General features: G+C 35.2%; 1 protein-coding gene and 1 long non-coding RNA gene across 2 annotated transcripts; one reads left to right on the top strand and one right to left on the bottom strand.

Annotated features, from left to right (window-relative positions):
• Positions 1 to 6543: 6543 nt before the first annotated feature.
• On the bottom strand, positions 6544 to 9218 carry LOC128196296 (uncharacterized). The gene is made up of 2 exons (XR_008248430.1): positions 8371 to 9218; positions 6544 to 6911 (listed from the first exon to the last, which is right to left on the bottom strand). It is a non-coding gene; the product is annotated as an uncharacterized LOC128196296 (long non-coding RNA).
• Positions 9219 to 13517: 4299 nt separating this feature from the next.
• On the top strand, positions 13518 to 13797 carry LOC108331295 (ribosomal protein S14, mitochondrial). The gene is given in 2 exon segments (XM_017565947.2): positions 13518 to 13654; positions 13656 to 13797. Coding segments are annotated over 2 exon segments (279 nt in total).
• Positions 13798 to 21234: the final 7437 nt, after the last annotated feature.

Raw genomic sequence — 21234 nt, forward strand, 5'->3', positions numbered from 1 at the left:
AGAAAGAAAGCTTAGTCTCCAATCTAGACCATAAGGTCCTCCAAAAGTGACTAAGAAATTTGGTTATCAAAAATAATGACGCGAGGTAGTCCATGAAGTCTAACCACATCTCTAAAGAATAACTTTGCCACATTGCTTGCTATTAACTCATTGACAAGTGTACCAAATCGTATCAAGTAATATAAAATGGTAAGACCAAGTATTGTTTCCCAAGAGATTCATGTTACTAAACAATCGTATAATCACTTAATTAATTAAGACTAAAGAACGATTCCATTGAATGAAATTTAATTGCAGTAAAAGTAAACATAAAAACTTGAATGTAAAATTGATCAATTGAGGCTAAAACAAGAATGAATGAATAATTTAAGATGATATGAGATGATGATGTTGTTGGGGTTAGATTTCACCTACATCACTTTCATGCATATTAGAACTCATCTTCTTCATTGGAATCATCCCTTACGAAATTACTTATAACCTGATCCCTCGACGTAAAAAGTCTAGCCTTAATTGTTAGACCTCAATCCCTTGAATCCTTAATAACCAATTCGCATTAAGAAAAGAAGCTTAAGACAACCAAACGTCCTATCCCTATTCCTAGGAAATATTCCCTTTGGGTGAAATCCTCCAGATCATGATTCATAAGATATTTCTCAATACTCAAACAAATCAAACATCAAGTCATGAGTGGCCAAAACAAGACAAGCATTACAAATAGGAGAAAATCACTAACATTCAATGAAAGAAGCATAAAATACTTAAAACATGCTCAAATGATACTGTGTAGCTGACTAGCGCTCAACGCCCCTAGAAGGGCACCCAAGCGTGCTTGCGAGATCCTTGGCCCTCAGCGCCCCTGAAGAGGGCGCCTAGGCATCCATGCGAGCCTACCTGTGTTGAGGGCCCCAAAAAAAGGCAACCGGTTCAGCCTTCTTCTCTGGTGCTTTTGTTGTCCCTCTTGGGTTCCACTTCCTTGATACTTTTGCTCTTCTTCTAAAACATACCAATATCCTACAAAATAAAGGGGATTAGTGGTAAAAATCATTAAGTATAACCTCTATTATCTTATTCACACAATTTAACTAAAAACAGGAATTTAAGCAAACTTCAAAGTCAAAAAGGGTTAATTTACTATCAAAATTACATCATAGATAACGGTGAAATCAACCATTATCACTTGCATAATCTATCTTGTGACAAGGTATAAAATGAGCCATTTTGCTAAAACAATCCACTACCACAAAGATAGAGTCAAAACCCTTGGAAATTTTTGGGAGTCCTAAGACAAAATCCATGCTAATGGCTTCCCAAGGAGTTGAAGCAACTGGTAAGGGAGTATAGAGACCATGAGGCATTGCTCTAGATTTTTCTTCTAATCAAGTAACGCACTTGTAGCAATGTCTTTGGACATCTCTTCTCATGTGGGACACAAAGAATTTGTCTTTTAGCATGCTTAGGGTTTTATCTACCACAAAATGCCCCATTAACCCTCCCTCATGCATTTCTATGTGATCCTTGGGGTATTCAAATTTTACCTTCTTTGAAGAGGTACTCATCTCTCACATAAAATCCTCCTTGTGGTTTGTGCAAACATTCCTTATAAATAGTGGCAAATCACTATCTTGAGCATATAATTCAGTTATGTTATCAAAAACGAAGAATCTGAGCACCTAAAGTGGCCAACAAATTGTTTCTTCTTGATAAAGCATCTGCCACTATGTTAGATTTTCCTTTCTTGTATTTGATAACATAAGATAATTGTTCAATAAATTCTAGCCACTTAGAATGTCTCTTTTGCAACTTATGTTGGCTCTTCAAGTACTTGAGTGATTCATGATCACTATGAATGATAAACTCTTTAGAAACAAGATAATGTTCCCAAGCTTGAAGAGCCCTCACAAGAGCATAAAGCTCTTTGTCATAGATGTGTATTTACAAGTGGCCCCATGAAGTTTTTCACTGAAGTAAGCAATGGGGTGACCTTCTTGTAATAACACAACACCTATGCTAAGACTAGAAGCATCACATTCTAACTCAAAAGTTTTAGAAAAATTGGGCAGAGCTAGAATGAGTGCTTGAGTCAGCTTCTCTTTGAGTAGCTCAAAGGCTTTTTGTTGTTTTTCTTCCCAGTGGAATGTAACATCCTTTTTCACCAACTCATTGAGAGGTGAAGCAAGACTAGAGAAGTTAGGAACAAATCTTCTATAAAAACTTGCCAAACCATGAAAGCTCCTGACTTCTCCTACATTCTTTGGGGGTGGCCAATCTTGGATGACCTTTATTTTCTTAGGGTCAACATGGACCCCATTTTTATTAACTAGAAACCCTAGAAAGATGATACTTTCAACACAGACTGTGCATTTGTCAATATTTGCAAACAATTGATTGGTTCTAAGAATTTTCAAGACAACTCTCAAATGTTTTTCATGGTTTTGCAAATTTTGACTATACACCAAAATGTCATCAAAATAAACAACTACAAACTTCCCAACGCAATCTCTTAAGACATGGTTCATAAGTCTCATGAATGTACTTGGAGCATTAGTAAGGCCAAAAGGCATCACTAGCCACTCATATAGTCCAAACTTAGTCTTAAAAGCAGTTTTCCACTCATGACATTCTTTGATTCTGATTTGGTGATATCCGCTTTTGAGATCTATTTTGAAAAATATTTGTGCTCCATGCAATTCATCTAACATATCATCAGGCCTAGGGATGTGATGTCTGTATTTTATTGTGATGTTGTTGATAACCCTACAATCACAACACATGCGCCATTTTCCATCTTTCTGGGGCACCAACAACACAGGCACCACACATGGGTGATAACGGTTGAATTTACTGTTATTTGATACTTAATTTTGATATTAAAAACACCATTTTTGACTTAGAAACTAGCTTGGAATCATAGTTTTGATGAATAAGAGAGTTGAAGGTGAATTTAATGGTTTTATGCTAGATTTCCTTGTTTTCAACAGGAATTGAGATGATTTGAAAGAAGAGTTGAAGTAGTAAGGAGTTCGAACTCAGGAAAGAACTGGAAATGCCATTTTCCCTCAACGCCAGAGTACACTGTCTCACGCTTGGTTGCCCTTTTCTGGAGCCTTCAACGTAGGATACCCCTGGCTTGCGCCTGAGCGCCCTTTTCAGGGGCGGCATCCTCGAGTCGCATCACGCCTGCTTGCCTTCTTAGCTGACCCTGAGCGTCAGTTCTGACCCGCACACCACCTGGGCGCCCTAAGTTGGACGCTGAGCGCCAGTCTCGTGGGCTTGGACCCGTTTTTTGTTATTTTTATGTTCTATTTAAGGACTTGGACGTCCTAGGATTCACATCTTTGGACGGAAGAGGCACAAAAACACACTCTTTGATCCCTCAGAGGCGGATTTGGATGCGGAAGCTCCTATCTTCAATTTCTAGGGTTTTATCTTTCATTCTTTTTCCATTATTGATCAAGTTTCACCATGTCAATGGTGAACTAAACTCTATTTGTTGTTGGAGAATGATGTAAACTTTGTAAACTCTCATGTATTGAATTGGTTCTTGATTATATATGCTTCTTTCATTAATTGTTAGGATAATTCTTCTTTGCGTAATGCTTGCTTTGTTTAACTCATTCTTTAGCATGATTTATGATTTGCATGAGTACCAAAAGGTAACTTACAATTCATGTTCTGGAGAATTATTCTTAGAAGCAGTATTGCTCAGGAATGGGGGTATGGGTTCTAGTTGTCTTAAGCTTCTGATCTTCAGAATTAATTATTAGGAATGCTAGGAATCGTATGAACTAATAATTAAGGATAGGATTTCTTCGCCGAGGAATCGGGTTTTAAGTATTTTAGATAGTGACATTAACATTAATGAAGAAGTAGAATTCGTATATACATGAGAGTAAACTAGGTGAAATCTAACCCCAACAGCATATTCATTCCATAATATCAAATCCGTTCATCTTTGCACTTTTGTCCAATTGATCAAATTGCAGGCATATTTACTTTTCAGTATTTGCATTCTAAACCTATAAAAGAGTTTGTTTTCAAGTCTTATTTAATCAAGAAATCACATAACTGTTTAGGCCGTGAGTCTATAGGGAAACAATACTTGGTCTTACCATTTTTATTACTTGATACGATTCGTTACACTTACCGGAGTCTTAACAGTGGGCTTAAGCTCTTTTGAACCCAACCCTTATATAACAAGTCTTGGACTTGTGACTCAATTTCTTTTGTCTCTTGGGTGTTAGTTCTATAGGAAAACCTATTAGGAAGAGTTTCCCCAGGTACAAAGTCAATTTGATGCTCTATTCCCCTTAAAGGTGGAAGCCCAATGGGAATTTCTTTGGGAAATATATCATCAAATTCCTTTAAATGTTTTTGGATGGAAAGAGAAAGAGTAGAAGTCTGAGACTCACTAGATGTGCAAGTCAGTGTTCCTTGACACAAGATGAGGAATGAAGGTTGCTCAACATGAAGAGTATTTTCTAAAGTCTTTTTGTTCAAAAGGACTTCATGTTGGGTGACCTTGTGGGAGGGAACACTTTTCTCCCACACCTCTTGTTCATCCCTAAGGATCATTCTTGTCCTTTGACTTTTTTTTCTTCCTTTTCTTGCTCCCTGTTTAGTTTCATTTGTGCTTGATCTTTGGCCACCTGAGTAGGTGACAAAGGATGAAGCACAAATTTATTTTCATCTTTGTGCACGGTTATGGTATTGGTGAGACCATGGTGGGTAGTATTATGATTAAATTGCCATGGTCTTCCCAATAGCACATGGTAAGCTTCCATGGGAACTATATCACAAATAACTTCATCTTTGAAGTTCCCTACAAAAATTTCCAGTTTTACTTGATTCTTTAATACTATGTCCCCATCTTCATTTAGCCAATGAAGTTTTTAAGGTTTTGGATGGGGTGTTACAGCAAGATTCATATTTTCAACCAACCTTATGCTACAATAATTGCAGCAAGATCCACTATCAATAATGAGAGAACAATATTTTTCTTGAATTTGACACCTTGTGTGAAAGATGTTCTCTCTTTCTAATAAGTGTTCTAGGCTTGGTTGACTATTAAGCACCCTTCTCACCATGAGAAGTTGACAATCATCAGCAAACACTTCCTCTTCTTTCTTTTGTTCACTCTCACTCTCATTGGTGGGGGATTCACTTTTACTACTATAATTTTCACTACCTCTTAAAATGATTATTCTTTTGGTAGGACATTGGGCAGCTAAGTGACCCCTACCCAAACATTTAAAACACTTGATCTCACTAGTGCGAGTGTGTGAAGAGGATTCTTGTTTGGGTTTTTCAACTATCTTGGCTAGAGGTTTGTAGGGCTCTTTTTCTTTAACAATTTTTTGTTTAAAGGGGGATTAAACTCTTTTAGCAGAAACTTTTCTCAAATTTTGTTGTTCTACCTTTATACATATTTGAACATGGTCATTCAAATCTCTATAAGGTAGGAATTCAACCCTATCCCTGATATCAAGATTCAGCCCACTCAAAAATCTGGCTAAGGTAGTCTCTTCTCCCTCTGTTATTCCCTGCTATCATCATGTCCATCTTTTGTCTGTACTCTTCAACAGACATAGAATTTTGTTGCAATCTTTGGAGCTTATCCATGAGTTATCTTTTTTAATAGGAGGGCATGCTTCTCTTCCTAAGGGCATTTGTAAGCTCATTCCAATATTTTATTGGAGGGACTCGCTGTCTTAGTCTCTCTTGGACTAGAGCAGTCCACCAATACATTGCATACCCTTGAAAACTTAGGGTAGCGAGAAAGACTTTTCTTTCTTCTCCTACTTGATGGCAAACAAAGATTTGCTCTACCTTCATCTCCCAATCTAGGTAAGCCTCAACATTATCTTTTCCATGAAAGTGAGGCAATACCACATTAACTTCCCTAGGGGGAGGAGGAGATTCAAGTTCCCTCCCATGTCTCCTTGATGAAGAGGGTTGTTGGTAATACTCTCTTACCCTTAAGGAATCTTGTTCATGTTGAGAGTCTCCACTGTAACTTCCCCTAGATCTCTCCATATACTGGGCTTTTTCCTGTCTTAGCAATTTCAACTCATTTTCGACCATAGAACTATGTAGCTCTCTGTTGACTTTTTCTTGACTCATTTTTCTCTCAATCTCACTGAGTTGGTTGACAAGAGTTTGGAAATTAAATGTCTCTTTAGGGGGATCATTAATCCTAGGGGATTGTCTTCCAGACATCTTATGAACTTAAAAGTTTTCTTAAGGTAAGGAATATGAGGTTTCACTTGAGAGTAATATTCCAGGTAAGAGAGGTGAACCTTATAGGTTGCTTAAGTACCAAGTCTTGCCTTGCCAAATATGCCCGTAGTTATTTGCTAGAATTCCTTAAATCAAAATTACTTCTAAATCCACTAAAAGTCTAAAGACAACAAACACAAAGATAAGGAAAAATCTAGACTCTAAAGTCGGACTTCTAAGACTTCACCTATGCGCTTACAAGAATTAGAAAGAAGTGAGGTCTCCTAAGTGAGGCTTGAAACGTTGGATTCAAGACACACTCACTATCTACCAATTTTAGAATGAATAAATAAAAGCAAAGTTGGCAAGTGATGGAAGAACTGAACACTTGTGAATTCTTCCAAATGACTTGCTTAATGGCCAATTACAAGTATTTTGCAAAATAAATGAATTTGAACAACAAATAAATGGAAAGTAAATGATGTGTGGCAGCTTTGGCTTCTCTCAAATGAATTTGAATCACGCAAATCTCACAGCTGTAGTGAAACACTCTGCTATTTGTAGCAACCAGATTTTGTACAGCCCAAAATTGTGATTCTGTTGCTCCAGAAATCAACTCCAATGTTGATCTTTCCTTGCTCCAATCCTCTACCTAAGATGCTACAAGTGTAGTAGGACAACCTGGAATAGTTCTGCACCCAACATAGAGCTCACACATATCACCAACAATCAGTTTCGAATTCAGACCACAATACTGCTGCTGCCAAAAATTGTAGAACCAAAATGCACAACTGTGATTTTATCAAACAACTTATGTGCAGAATTTTCAAACAATTCAAATCGAACAATTAAGTGGGTTGCAACGAAGGGTGACACTCAAAATGAACTTAGGAGAGGCTCTAGAGTAGATTTAAAAAGTAAGAAACAATTATAAGTTGCAGATATGGCCAATTCGAAATCAAATTTAAAATAGGCAAAAGTATTTGATGAAATGCCTAAGTGAATTTCTGTGAATGGTGCACCATATTTGAAAATTTACTTGGCCTTGGTTCACACAGCCTTTTACTACGAAATCTTTTGTTAATTTTGACTTATGCAATTCTTTTTAATCAATTGAACCAAGTTTTTGCTGCCAATTTAAGGTGGAATTCGGTGCAATATTCATATTAACACATATTCACAAAATTCTGCAACTTAAACCAGAAAAAGTGTTGAAAATTGGTGGTTTAAATGGAAATTTTGCACAAACAAGATTGAACACTTAATTTTATGATTTGAGCAACTTTGTTTTACCAAATGTGACTTGTTCAAACTCCCAGCAGAGGCTAAAAGCTTGGAATTCAGATTTTCACTAGTTCAGTTGCTCTTTAGCACTAAATTTAAGCCAATTCACCAACAAAAATTCAACATATGATTCAAACTGTACTAGAAACAAATTTTATGACTCTAGGACAGCAAATGAAACTAGAAAAAGACTCTAGGAATGAATTGAAAGATGTCCAGAAGTGAATTTCTAAGTTGGACAGATTGAAAAACCAAAAAATTCAAAAACTACAATCAAGGAAAATGCAGTTCGGTCAAGCTGCTAGCACAATGAATTCTAAACTTTTGCAAGATATTTCAACCAATTTTCTTGTCTTGAACAAGTTACTGTGCATATGGTATGCACACTCTACGTTTGCAGTAATGCAAACACAGTCAGAAACAGATTCACACAGTGCAGTTCAATTAAATTGAAAGCAGATTTGATTACTGTGAATATTGGTACTGCACTTGATGGGATCAGGCTACACTTGAGCTTTTTGAATCATTGCTCTTATCATGTGTAACTATTGAATAAACATTCAAGTAACACAAATTTATCCAGACACAAATTTACATCATAATTTGACAAATTTAAACCAATTTAACATGACTGAACATGACAGATTAGATATAAAACTCAAAATACTCAAGCAAAGAAATGGACCAATTAAAAGATGGAAATAAAGCAATTAAAGCTGGAACAAACGAATCAACACCATGGAATATACTAGAATTGAAATACTCAATGAAATAGTGTGCACAGAACAAGCAAAACACGAAGGGAATGGTGAAGAAAATATGGAATTAGAGAAACTGGACTTATCTAGAGCATGCCGTGAAACAAACCTGGCTCTGATACCAACATGATGAGTTGCTGCATACGAGAACTCGAACCAAATGCAGCGGAAGAAATTGCTTGGGGTTTGGCAGCAATGTGCAGATGTGAAACAGTGGTTGTAGATGGTGGAGGAAGAGTTGTATGGAGGATGAGATCTCTAGCTCAAGCAACCTGCACTAGAAGGAAGCTAGGAGGAGGATGAAAGCTTAATTTAGAGTGACTTTCAGACAGAGTTATGGGCTGGGAATACTTCAGCAGAGTAAAACTCATATATCAACAAAAGTGACGTACAAGGCTTAGCAAGGGGGAATTTATAGGAGAAATTCCCCTCCTATTCTCTACATCTACGGTGCTAAATCATTCTTACAAGTGTGAATCTAATGCCCCATGGACAAGCATGAAGTGGGTGTTGAAGATCTAGAAGAACGCACAATACACATGCAAAAATATGAAATCTGCATAGTTGGTGCTTGAGCGGGACAAGAGAATGGCAACCAGCGCGACTCGGTCAGGATGTCTTGGTTTACTGGATCTAGACGTCGTGCGCTCGAGCGGCAGCAGGCAGGGCGCTCAGACGCCAACGGAATGGTGAAGCTCCAAGTTTGCTACCCTTCTCCATGGGTTGGTATGTCTCTTGTTGATCCTTCTGGCTGCGCTCCTGGCTTCTATTCAAAGCGTGTGAATAATGCTTGTCCTCTTGGGTTTAACTCTTCCAAATCTTGTTGGAGCTTCCTAGCCATGCTCCAAGTGATGGGTCCATGACTTGTCTTGGGACCCAAGTCATCAAGTTGGAACCTTAAGTTCGGACTAAACTTGGACTAGTTTTTTACTAGCCACTTCACTTAGTGTATCAATAGCATCGTCAAGAACAGTGGGATCAATTTGAATTTCAAACCTAGTATAATCCAAAAAGTGATTGGTTTCAATAGTTTCCAACTCTGAATAAGTTTCAACAACGCCTCTAGTCATTTCAAATATCACAGACCAAGCTTCAAGAGTGGTTTTGTCCATGATTGATCCACCAGTAAGTGTAATTATCTTAATTTGATCCTTTATGATTAATCCTTCCAAAAAATATTAACCAGGTCAAGCAACACACACATTCTTGAATCTCTCATACTAGTGATAAAGACTTTCTTCTAAGAGATGTTGTATATCACTAACATAATTTATTGTATCAGTTGTTCTTGAGGCTATGGAATTTTTTTTCCAAAAACTTTCGTAGCATTTCATCTTAAGTAGTAATCATAGTTGGATGTGACATAAGTCATTGCTTAGCTTTGTCATTTCAAAGAAAAAAATTATTGTCTTCTTCTTGAGAAAATTCTCATAAATTGTCTTCCCTGTTAAGCACACCTCATGGAACATCAATAGGTGGTTGTGTGGATATTCTCAAACCAGTTAATGATATACGAGTAGCATCTTGATTAATTTATACTTCAACTCATAACTAATTGTTGCTCCCTCAATCATCTCATTCAATGTCTTTTCAAGTGCAAGGCCATTCCTAGATAAGAAATTATGTTCAGCAATTATTGCAGTAAACTCAACATTGATAAAGGACTATCCCTTGACCCTATAGAAGAAGAACTTAAGGAAGAGCCTTTGCAATTTAAAGACCTATGACAAGGTCAAGGAGAAAATAGTTGGAAGAAAAAACTCCTCTAGGCTCATGATGTTTTATGAAGATTGGAATTCAAGAGACATGAAGATCATGACTTGAAGCATAATTATACAATAATTTAGGCAATTAAAAATATTTGTAATTTTCTTTTGATTGCAATTGTTCCTATTCTTTTTTTTAATTTTTGAGTTTTTTTTGGGCCAAATGTGTTTGGACTTTCTTTTCGAGTTTCTTAGGCGTCTTAAACATTTGTGTTGATACATAGGGACACTAAATACATATGTAGACACTTTTAATTCATAATATATGAATTTACATTTTTTAGAGAAGATTCTCGTGTTCTTGGATTAGAACTTTGATTCTTATCAAAGATTAACATCTTTGTGGCGAATATTCACTTGACTTATCAATTTGCTAGATTGTGACGTCCCTATCTCTGTCTTATTCCTTATTCTTCTCTGATTTATTTTGTTGTGCCTTTTGAGATTCAAATTCAGAAAATATCATACTTTTTCCTGGACAGGATTGTATCAAACAGTTTGGTTTGGTGATGAATCATTATGTTCTCCTATTCACTTAACTTTCTGCACCAAATTTAATTAATGAATTATGCTTAATTGTCCATTATTCTCTAAATTTTTCTATTTTGGGCTTAATTTGATCAATAATTCGTATTTTAATTAATTTGAATTATATGAGCATAATTATTCCCATTATTATTTTTAGGGAAATTTTGGAATTATATTTTAGGACCTAAAGAGAGATGTCATGTCATTTGTATTGTTATTTTCGTTTGTATTGTATTTCGGTGTAATGTTGTGTTGGGTCAGAATTAGGATTTGGACCCATTTTGGGTCATATTGGAAATTAGACCCATTTGGAGAATGAGAGGGCAAAATTGGGATAGGGATTTTTGAGACCCAAAATCTAATTTTGGAGGGTATTCTTTCCTTCCCCTCTCTTTTGAAATATAGAATAGGTTAGGTTTTTGCTTTTTTGGGTTTTCCTCTCTTCTCCCCTCGGCATCTGCAAGGGGCTCTTTCTTAGGTTTTATTTTCATTTTTCCTTCTCTTTTCATGAACTGAATTCATTTTAGAATTTTATATCAATTCAATTTCAAATTCGATTTGTGTTTGACTTTTCTACACTTTCGTTTTTCTCTATTTCGTTTCCATTTACCTTTTTCAGTTTCTATTTCATTTTCATTTATGTTTCTAGTATTACATTTTGTTTTCTTTGTTTCAATTTCCTTTTCATTTTGTTATGTTTTCTGTTAGGTTTTGATTCTGCTACGTTTAGGTTTTTATTTTGTTGCGTTTTAATGATGCTTTGCTCTGTATGTTCTTTGTTTTGCATTTGTTCCTAATGAAAACTTACTTTTATTGGGTTCGTAATTAGGGAGATTGTATTGGTTCGTTGAGGTTATTGTTGCACCATTATCTCTATTGTCTTGCCATGCATCATATTAAATCTATGTTTCGTTCTTGCAATTAGGTACACACTTAATTGCCTAATTTGTGTTTAATATTTGCTTAGTTAATTAGAGTCATAATTGCTTAATCTGTGATAGTGCATAATTGATTAAATAGGTGCATTATGTTTACTTAATTCATTTTTATGAAAACTGGATTGATCTTCGCTTAGTTGGTTAATTCGTGTTGGATTAGTGGTGAGAAGAGTGTGTAATTTTTTGTTAATCAAGGATATGAAACATTGCAATTGAACTAGTGACCAACCTGTTTTTAATCTGTGTTTAATTTGTGTTAACTGTTTAGTTAATTTAAGTTCACACAATCTGTTCAACCCCCCACGTAGTTTGATCCTGTGACTGAACCAAAAATTGGTCCTTGAGAAGCGACCTAGGAGTCATTCCCTAGTTACTGCTTTTAATCTGCAATATTAATTTGAGTCGAGCACGACATTTGACGAACATTTGGTCTTGTTGATTCACTTTCTTTTGGTGTAAATGACATGGCTTAAACATGTTCATGCACAATAACAAAACACACAAGAAAAATAACACCAAAAATAGTAGTAGAAACAATATTAAAGTTAAGACTAATTTTTAAAAGAAAGATATATCTAACACTTATCACTGGCTATCTACAATCATAAACTACTGGGATGAATTTACCTTAATTGACTAACAAAAATAAAATGTACACATAATCACTCAAAAGTGACCATCCCCGTGACAATGACTCCATTTTGATAAACCTTTCGTTGCATATAAATTTAACAAAAACTAAGTTTCTTCTTAATGTAGTAGGAAGTTAATCAAGATATTAATCCAATGAGATTTCATTGTTTAAGTGAATGGAATTGTGTAAGTTGGTTTGGATGGTGGAAAATATACATTTAACACTACTCTAAACTATTGCCAAAATACAACAAATGCCAAAATACAACAAAGATTATTAATGTAACTAATTCTAAATCTATGTACAAAACCAAACAATGAAAGTTTGTTATGGTTCAACATGTTAAAATGAATTACAATTCCTCAAAATAGATATTAAAGTTTGCTATGAATGATATGTAATATGACACTTAGTGTTGACATGATGAAAATAGTGTAAGAAGGCGAAGTACAAAAGTTTGTAAAAATATATATGAAAAACCTAAAATGTAGAACATATTTGAGGAAATGCCTCGATAAACCAGGAATGGTGATTATGCAATACAAATGTTATGAACATGATTCAAATATTAAAAATGTAGTTAGAATTGACTTTTTAACATCAAAATTACAAAATCATACGTAACCTCTAAAGAAAATGTAGAAAAATTGATGTAACGTGTGTGTATAAAATGTCAATATGTATGACATGAATTAAAGGTAGATGAATCCCTTGTTTAACTTAAACTGAAATCATATATATATATATATATATATATATATATATATATATATATATATATATATATATATATATATATATATATATACTTTCCTTATTAAATATTTAAAAAATTAAACAAACTATCATGAAAATTAAAAAAAATAAGGGTTAAATATGTTTTTCGTCCCTTAAGTATCACACGATTTTGGTTTTAGTCTCTATTCGAAACTTTGATGGTTTTTAGTCCTCATAGTATTGAAACTATTAGTATTAGTCCTTAAAAATGGACGACGTCAACTTTTAGTTGATCTGGCAAACGGCAAGACCACGTCTTCTCTGCCACGTTGCTTCTTCGTCATCTCAGTTGGGGGCAAAGCTGAGTTCTTCTTTTTCGTCATCTGAGATTAACCAATTCACCAAAGGCTCCCTATCATCCTTCTCGTCAATCCTGAACGCCACTTTCAACTCCTTCAACCCTTGTGCTGCAAATTCGAACCTTCCACTCCTCAACGCTTCCTTCACACTTTCTAACCTCTTGTTCAACCCCACAACGGTTCCAACCAGCCCTAGGAGCTCCTTCTTCACCTTTAGCTCCTCTTTCTTCACCTTCATTTCCGACACACAAGATGAGACTTTACCACCGTGGAGCGGCTTTTTTCAAAAAGATGAGGGAGAAACTCAGTAAGAGATGTCGGAGAAGCGAAATATACGAGATAACAAACGCAGATTGCTCGCGGATAAATATGAATTGAGACGAAAGCTTTATAAAGCCTTTTGTAAAGATTCCGATCTTCCTAGTGATATGCGGGACAAACTTCGTTATAAGTTCCTTTGCACGAGTAAGAAACCGGTGTATTTCCACGGGTCGCCCTCGTTCTGTATATGAGTTCTTTCAAATTTCTCGTATCATTTTTCGTGGATTAGCATCTTGAGGTCCTTTGATGGGCATAAAGAAATCGTCTTGGTAGCAACCGCCAAACCAATAGAACAAGGGTTAGCTCTGCAGTTGGTCCACAAGTAAGGTAAGTAGGCCCATTACCGGCCGACTTCGGACCGAAAAGACCTAACGGAGTAATCCCTTATCTCGGATCGGAGATGCTATGCTAATGGGGCTGGAATCGAAGTGGGGGACCTATCTACCGCCTGTGTCTATCTCCTGTCAAGTATGCTCCCCAGACATAGACTACGTACAGGGTAGACACAACCTCGCGCACCTCGGCATCGATCGGTCGGTCGGAGAGGAGTCGGATAATGGCGGCGACGTTGTCGGAGACCTCACGAGTCTGCGAAACGGCATCGTTGCAGAGAGAGAAGAGGCGCGCAAAGTCTTCACGGTGTGAGACGAGGTAGGATCTGACCTGAGAGCGGATCTGGAGGGACTGCGACTCGAGGCGCTGGATTAGGAGGTGCAGATCGGGCGCTGATAGAGGGGAGGTTGGGTCTGAGAGGTCCTGCGCCGAGAGAAGGTCGCGAAAGTTGATATTTTCGAAGAGAGACTCCATCAACGACGCTAGCGCGGTGGCGAAGATGGCGGAGACTGCTAACGTGCGATTGGAGTGTGTGTTTGTGTGGAGGGTGTTAGCGTGATGGGTGCGTTTGGACTTGATGGACTTTTGGTTTCAGCTCTGCGTGGCATTGGTTAATTTGAGATGACGAAAAAGAAGAACTCAATTTTGCCCCAACTGAGATGACGTGGCAGATACTTAAGAAGAAGACGTGGCCCGGCCGTTTGCCAGATCAACTAAAAGTTGACGCCGTCCATTTTTAAGGACTAATACTAATAGTTTCAATACTATGAGGACTAAAAACCATCAAAGTTTCGAGTAGGGACTAAAACCAAAATCGTGTGATACTTAAGGGACGAAAAACATATTTAACCCAAAAATTAATAATAGAGAATAGAAAATTTACACAAGAGAATTCAATGGTCCGTTATTTTTCATTGTCTACACCAATGTGTGATATTATCATGAAAATAAATATAACCTTTATAGAAAATTGAAGAAACAAAATAAACTAAAGAAAAAAGAAGAAGAGAAAGAGAAAACATTTGAAAAACAAGAAGAATGTCCCTACCCATTTCACATATAAAACAAAACTACCTATATTAAAACATATTGCACTAATATTTTAATTCTTTCCATAAATAATCTAAATTTGAATGTTCACAAATCTGTCATGAGTTAACGTTATGTTTTCTGTAACTAATATTGGCTATAATTATATTTTCTTCTTTCCTTCTATTGGTAATAAGTTTACACTTTCACAGAAACATTTTCTATATGGAATATAATATCTTTTTATAGAAATTTTTAATTTTTTTTTTCTACAACAAGAACAACGTTAGATATTTTTCTTAGCGTTTGCATCATTCAATATATTCTCTATATTTTCAAATTAAAATATGCAGTTTTTCTATAAAAGTGAGAAGACTTTTATAGTATATAGCATATTGATACTAAAAATATAAACTACAAACACTAAACTTAATATTATAATATATATATATATATATATATATATATATATATATATATATATATATATATATATATATATATATATATATATATATATATATATATATATATATATATATAATTAAAAAAAGTTAAATATATAGATCTATATATAGAAACTGTAACGCTGTGTTCACTTTAACAGAAAACATTGTAGAAGAGAACTTGCGAGCGATGATTTGCGAGATTCTTTTTGTTCAATATTTGTGTGGATTTGCGTAGATTTGCGAAAATGAAAATGCGGTGATTTGCGAGATAAACTCAATTTAAGTATTTCGTTGTGTTGCGAAGATTTGCGGTGATTTATATGCAAATGTCATGTCTGCCTTCGTTTTAAAAAATACCACTATTTTATTCGATCTCAAAGTTTCATAATCGAATCCAAGAAGAATGCATAACTACACTGTGCTGAAGAAGATGAAGAAGAGTTGCTAAAATGAAATATCTTGGAGGTGTATTCGGTTCCCTTCCATCCTATTCGGTTCGAGGGGTGGGAAGAATGACTCTCTCAAGATAAAAAAAAAGGAAAAACAAACACAACACAACAACTAAAAAACTTTCTCTTAGTAACTGCATAGAAGGAATTGAACGATAAAGAAATTAATTAAATCAAACTATTCAGACAATCGAATTTCGAAAACGCAGAAATAGAGAGAAAAACACCTGGAGAGTGGCGTAACCGAAAAGGGAGAGGGAAGAACATGCAAGGGAAGTGGTTGGAGGAAGAGATTGGTGTTTATTGCGAGAGAGATGGAGAGGAAGAGAGAGATGTAAGTGGTTGAAAATTCAAGAGTGAGAAGTCATGTATGTGATGCGAGAGAGAGCACATTAGAGAGGAAGCAGATATGAAGGAAATGTTCACACACCCTTTTCTTTTCTCTCAGTTAAACAAAAAACCCAATGCTTTAACATCAAAATAACGTTTGATGTGTCTATTTATCCAAAGGACAGGAGGAAGAAAGAAGAAGTTTTTTTAATGTTTTCTTTTTAATCTTTCTTTTATTCTTCAATATTAATGCACTATTATATTCTTTGCAGTATTATTATTTTTCTATTGTAATTGATTATTATAACCTATAAAATGCATTTGATGTATTAAATTGTCTCTAAAATTTAAATTCTAATATATAAATATTTAACAACATTTAATATTACCTTAAAAACTAATTAAGACAATTTGATAATATTAAATAGGCTCTTCAATTTAAATTTTAATAATTAAATAGTTAAGGTTAATTTCTTACTATTTATAAACATTTTTATAATTAAATATAACATTAAATATTATAATTTTATATTACTTTAATAACTAGGGACATTTTGGTAATCTTTCATTTCTACCAATTAAACAATTTTTTTTATCTCTCACATCAATCAAATCCTACACTAATTCTCACAAACTTTACCTCCAAATCCACTCTCAATTACCTCAAAATCCACTCAAATAAACAACAAAAAATTTACCCTCAAATCCCCTCAAATCCATTCAATCACTCTCCTCCAAATCATCTCCCTCAAATCTGCTCAAGTGAACACAACGTTAAGGATACATGTTTGTTTATCCCTCGGCAAGTGTAACCGAATTGTATCAAGTAATAAAACTGGTAAGACCAAGTATCGTTCTCCCAAAGTACTCACGGCCTAGACAGTTATGTGATTTATTGATTATCTTAGACTTGTAGAACCAATTCTTGTAAGTTTTAAATGCAAAATACTGAAAAGTAAATATGAATGCATGTATTGATCTATGGGCAAGAAGAAACAAAACACGTGGTTTGAAATATATGAATGAATATGTTGTTGGGGTTTATCAATTTCATCCTATCCACTCTCATGTAATCAAGAATTCATCCTTCTTCATTAATTGTTAGTGCCACTTTCTACATTACCTTAAACCCGATGTCTCGGTGAAGAAAGCTTAATCATAATTACTAGTTTACAATGTCTTGTCTCCCTAGAAATTACTCATGCATTACACAACATAGAAGCTTAAAGCAACCAACCATCATACTCCTATGTCTAGGTTTATACTACTATTGGGAGAGATTCCCCAGATCTAGATTTCCCCATATGTGTCCATATCGACAAAATCAATAATCATGACATCGAATGAGTTAAACAATGCATGCTTTGAGCAAAGAGGAAAAACCCTAACAATTAAAGAAAGAAAGAATGTATCTTAAAAAAGATCTTGAAGAACAAATTCAATACATGAGAGCTTCAAAGGATTACATTGATTCCCCAACAACAATAAGGGTTTAGTTCACCATATTTATGGTGGAACTAGATGAAATACAATGAAAGAGTGAAAGATAAAACCCTAGAAAGGTGAGAAAGGAGCTGTAGCATCCTAAATCCTCCTCCAAGGGGTGAAAAGGTGTGTTTTTGCTTCGTCCCAACCAAAGATGACTGACCTAGGTTAACTAAAACCTTATATAGTATTCTAAAAATTATAGAAAAGTAAGCTCAAGCCCATAAGAATGCCGCTCAGCGGTAAATACTGCTCAGCGATAAGCGCGTGACTGCTATTCTGCCCCTCAGCTGCAGTTTTGCCCCTCAGCGGTGATTGCAGGTCTTCAAAATGTCGCTCAGCGGTAACTGGCGCTGAACGGTACTTGCGACTTCTTCCTTTTATGCACTTTTTCTTCCTTTTCTGAATCCAACTCTTAGGTCCTTCACTTCTTTCACTCAATTCATCTCAAAAACTTGCAAAAACAAGGAAATCAAGCATAAAACCTGTCTAACTCTCTTATTTCCAAAACTTCAACAAAAACATGATTCCAAGCTAGTTTCTAAGTCATAAAGGTTGTCTTTAAGGTCAAATTTAAGTATAAAAATAACAGTATTTCAACTGTTATCAATGTTCTCATGATCATCAAATCTAACAGCATCCAACAACAAAGGATGATGTGATACTTTGCATTCAGCGTCAAACTTGATAGCTTGGTTAACAAAGCAATGTAACCCTTCATCGAAAGCAATCAAATCTTTGATCCAATGATCATGTTTTTAAAGACAAACTGAATGGTTTCATCGATAATGAGGCGTCGGTACGATTCACAGAGCAATACAATCTTTCATCACCAATGGTCATATAAACAAAACATTTATGTTTGTTGACTTAAGTCCATGCTTAAGGCTTGAAGTGTCTATGTACTATATATGTATCGATTGATGCATATACTAATCGAACTTCCCAAATTGATTGTCCAGAGTGGGAGGAAATCGATTGGTGTTGATCAAATTGAGCTAATCATGCAACTTAGCTAAACAAGTCAGTAATTAGGTTTAAAAGAATTGAATCGTGATTAGACCGACCCTTATCAGAAGGCCATGAAAAAACCTATAAATATAGGTTAAATGTATGATTGTTGGAACTTCAACGATGCATTTATTACATCATTAATTGCTAAACCGATTGAATACCAAACTCTCTTAAGTATCAATATCTTTAGCAGGTATACCTGATTCGGTTAAAGAATTCAAACAACAAGAAAATGAGTTAAGGAGTGAGAAAAATAAATTAAAGTGAACACTCAACTCATACACTCAAAATAAAAAGGTTGTTTCTCATTGTCAAGCTTGCCTCCTGGTGTAGGGAACTTGAAATCCTTAAAAATTTTAAGCATGTAAATTATTGGCAAGGAAATAGGGCTAGTTTTGGCTGAACTTGGACCACTGAAGTTGAAAGGAGACCTTTTAATCAAGCATATGGGTAAAGTGAAAAGTGTAAAGGACGTCAAAAAAGCCAATATGTTTACTAAGAAACTAAATAAGTTGCGATTATCATGGGATAAATATGACGAAGAATTTGAATTACAAAAAGATGTTGAGGAGATTCTTGAAGTGCTTCAACTTGGTCCAAACAACTTCAGAGGGTGATAGTGGATGGATATAAATGTGCTTATTTCCCATAATGGATGTCCAGTTCTTCTCTCCAGCTCTTAAACTTTTTAGAGCTGAATGACTTTGAAAATTGTTTGCAACTTCCATAATTGAGAAAATGGTATTCTTTAAAGATTATTTGCTTGCGTAACATTAGTAATGTAAATTACCTATACGAGGAGTCTCATGAATATGGGGAAAACCCGACAAGGATATCAAGGGAGGGTGTGGAAAACATGTTCCCACACCTTCCTACACTTGAAATCATTGAATGTGTCAGTAGGTTTTGAATGCCTTAGTTGCATTAAGGATTTGTTGATCACAGGTTCTAGAGAAAAGGTTGAAGGTGTGGATGAGGCTTTACAAAATTTGACTCCCCTAAAGAAGTTAAGTTAACCTTAGTTGATATTCCAAAACTTGAATCCTTGCTTGATTGCTTCGGAAACCATCCACAGCTGTTCCAAGTTGAGGTGTTTTCCAACTTGCCTAAGTTGCAGTTTGGAATATTTGACAATTTCTCGTTAAATTGGCCTTGTGTTAGAAAATCCATGTGAGAAAGAAAAAGGAGAAGATTGGCAAAAAAATAGCTCACATTCCCCATTTAGATATTTCCACGTGGACGTGAATGTTATGATTTCTTGTGATTAAGGTGCATTCTGGGTCCTACTTATCTTATATTTTCTTATAGTTTACCATACATAGCTCTACATTGATAAGTTATTCTAACTTATGTTTTTGACCTCTTTTGGTGTTTTTATCAAGGGTAATGATATATTGACACCCTTTTTTGATAATCTTTTGACATTGCCACGTGTAATTGGTCCAATTGGCATTTTTTTTAAAGGCTTAATAACTTAATTGGTCCTTATGTTAAATGGTTATTTTCAGTTTAGTACCCCGGTTTTAAAAGTGAATACATTCTCAAAGTTGTCAAAATTGTATGAATCAAGTCACTTCCGTTAAATTGGAAGAAACAGATTTAACTCCCAATTGACGTGTCAAAGGAATTTGCCCTTTTCCTACTCTATTCTCTGCCTTTTCCTGCAATACCCCAACTTTTTCTCTCTTTTCTATATCTTTATTAAATACTTCTTTTTTTGTCTCTCTTCCTCCAAAAATCACCTTTACGAGAACAAATTCACCCACTATTCAAAGAAGTAGTCTGGTTCATCTAATCCAACCCAAAACCCAAACCCATCACAATTTTACAAATATCCTTCTTCTTTTGCTTCAATCTAAAGTAAGCCCACAAAAATACCAAAGACCACCAAGAAGAATGTTTCGACGCTTACCAGTAGAAACCGAAGAAGGAAAACCAAAGTTGAATAGACAATCAATAGTTTTGGGTCTTGCAGGTCGGAGAAGGAAGCAACATAGATAGAAGAAATAGTCTTGCAATCAATGGTATTGTCTGTGATGGGAATCCAAGTTGGACACAGCTTTGGAATCCGATAATGATGTTGTTGCAAAGAGGGAAATGCAAGAGGAAGGGAGGTTGCAGGAGGAACAAATGTCGTATTGGTGGGTGTAATCTTGGGGAGTGATTCAGAATAGTGGCATTAGGAAGCGTGTGGCTGCGTAACAATCTTTGATTTTAGAACATGATATATAGTTGTTTGTTCTGCTGTACAATGATATATACACGAGTGAAGAGGTAGTTCAAAAATTGTGATTTTCTCCAAGAACGAAGAAACATTAAAAACCCCCTAAGATCCACAACAATTTCCAAGAACTCGAGCTATTCTCCAGTCAACAATGTATGTTTTTCGAGGTAGGACCATATTAAAACCGCCTCTATCTCTTGTTTACTCAAACATAAGCTTATCTTTTCCACGCGTAATAATATGAACCATTTCTTTCTTTCTATGTTTTGAATTCCACCCTATTGAAAAGAAAGAAGTGATGTTATTTAAACTAAAGGAGTCAGAGTAAAAAATTAACATAAATAAATGATTTGTTTTTAGAAAAATTAATTAATACTTAATAGATACAAACTCAAAT

Source organism: Vigna angularis, chromosome 4 (genome assembly GCF_016808095.1).
Source record: "Vigna angularis cultivar LongXiaoDou No.4 chromosome 4, ASM1680809v1, whole genome shotgun sequence".
NCBI lineage: Eukaryota > Viridiplantae > Streptophyta > Magnoliopsida > Fabales > Fabaceae > Vigna > Vigna angularis.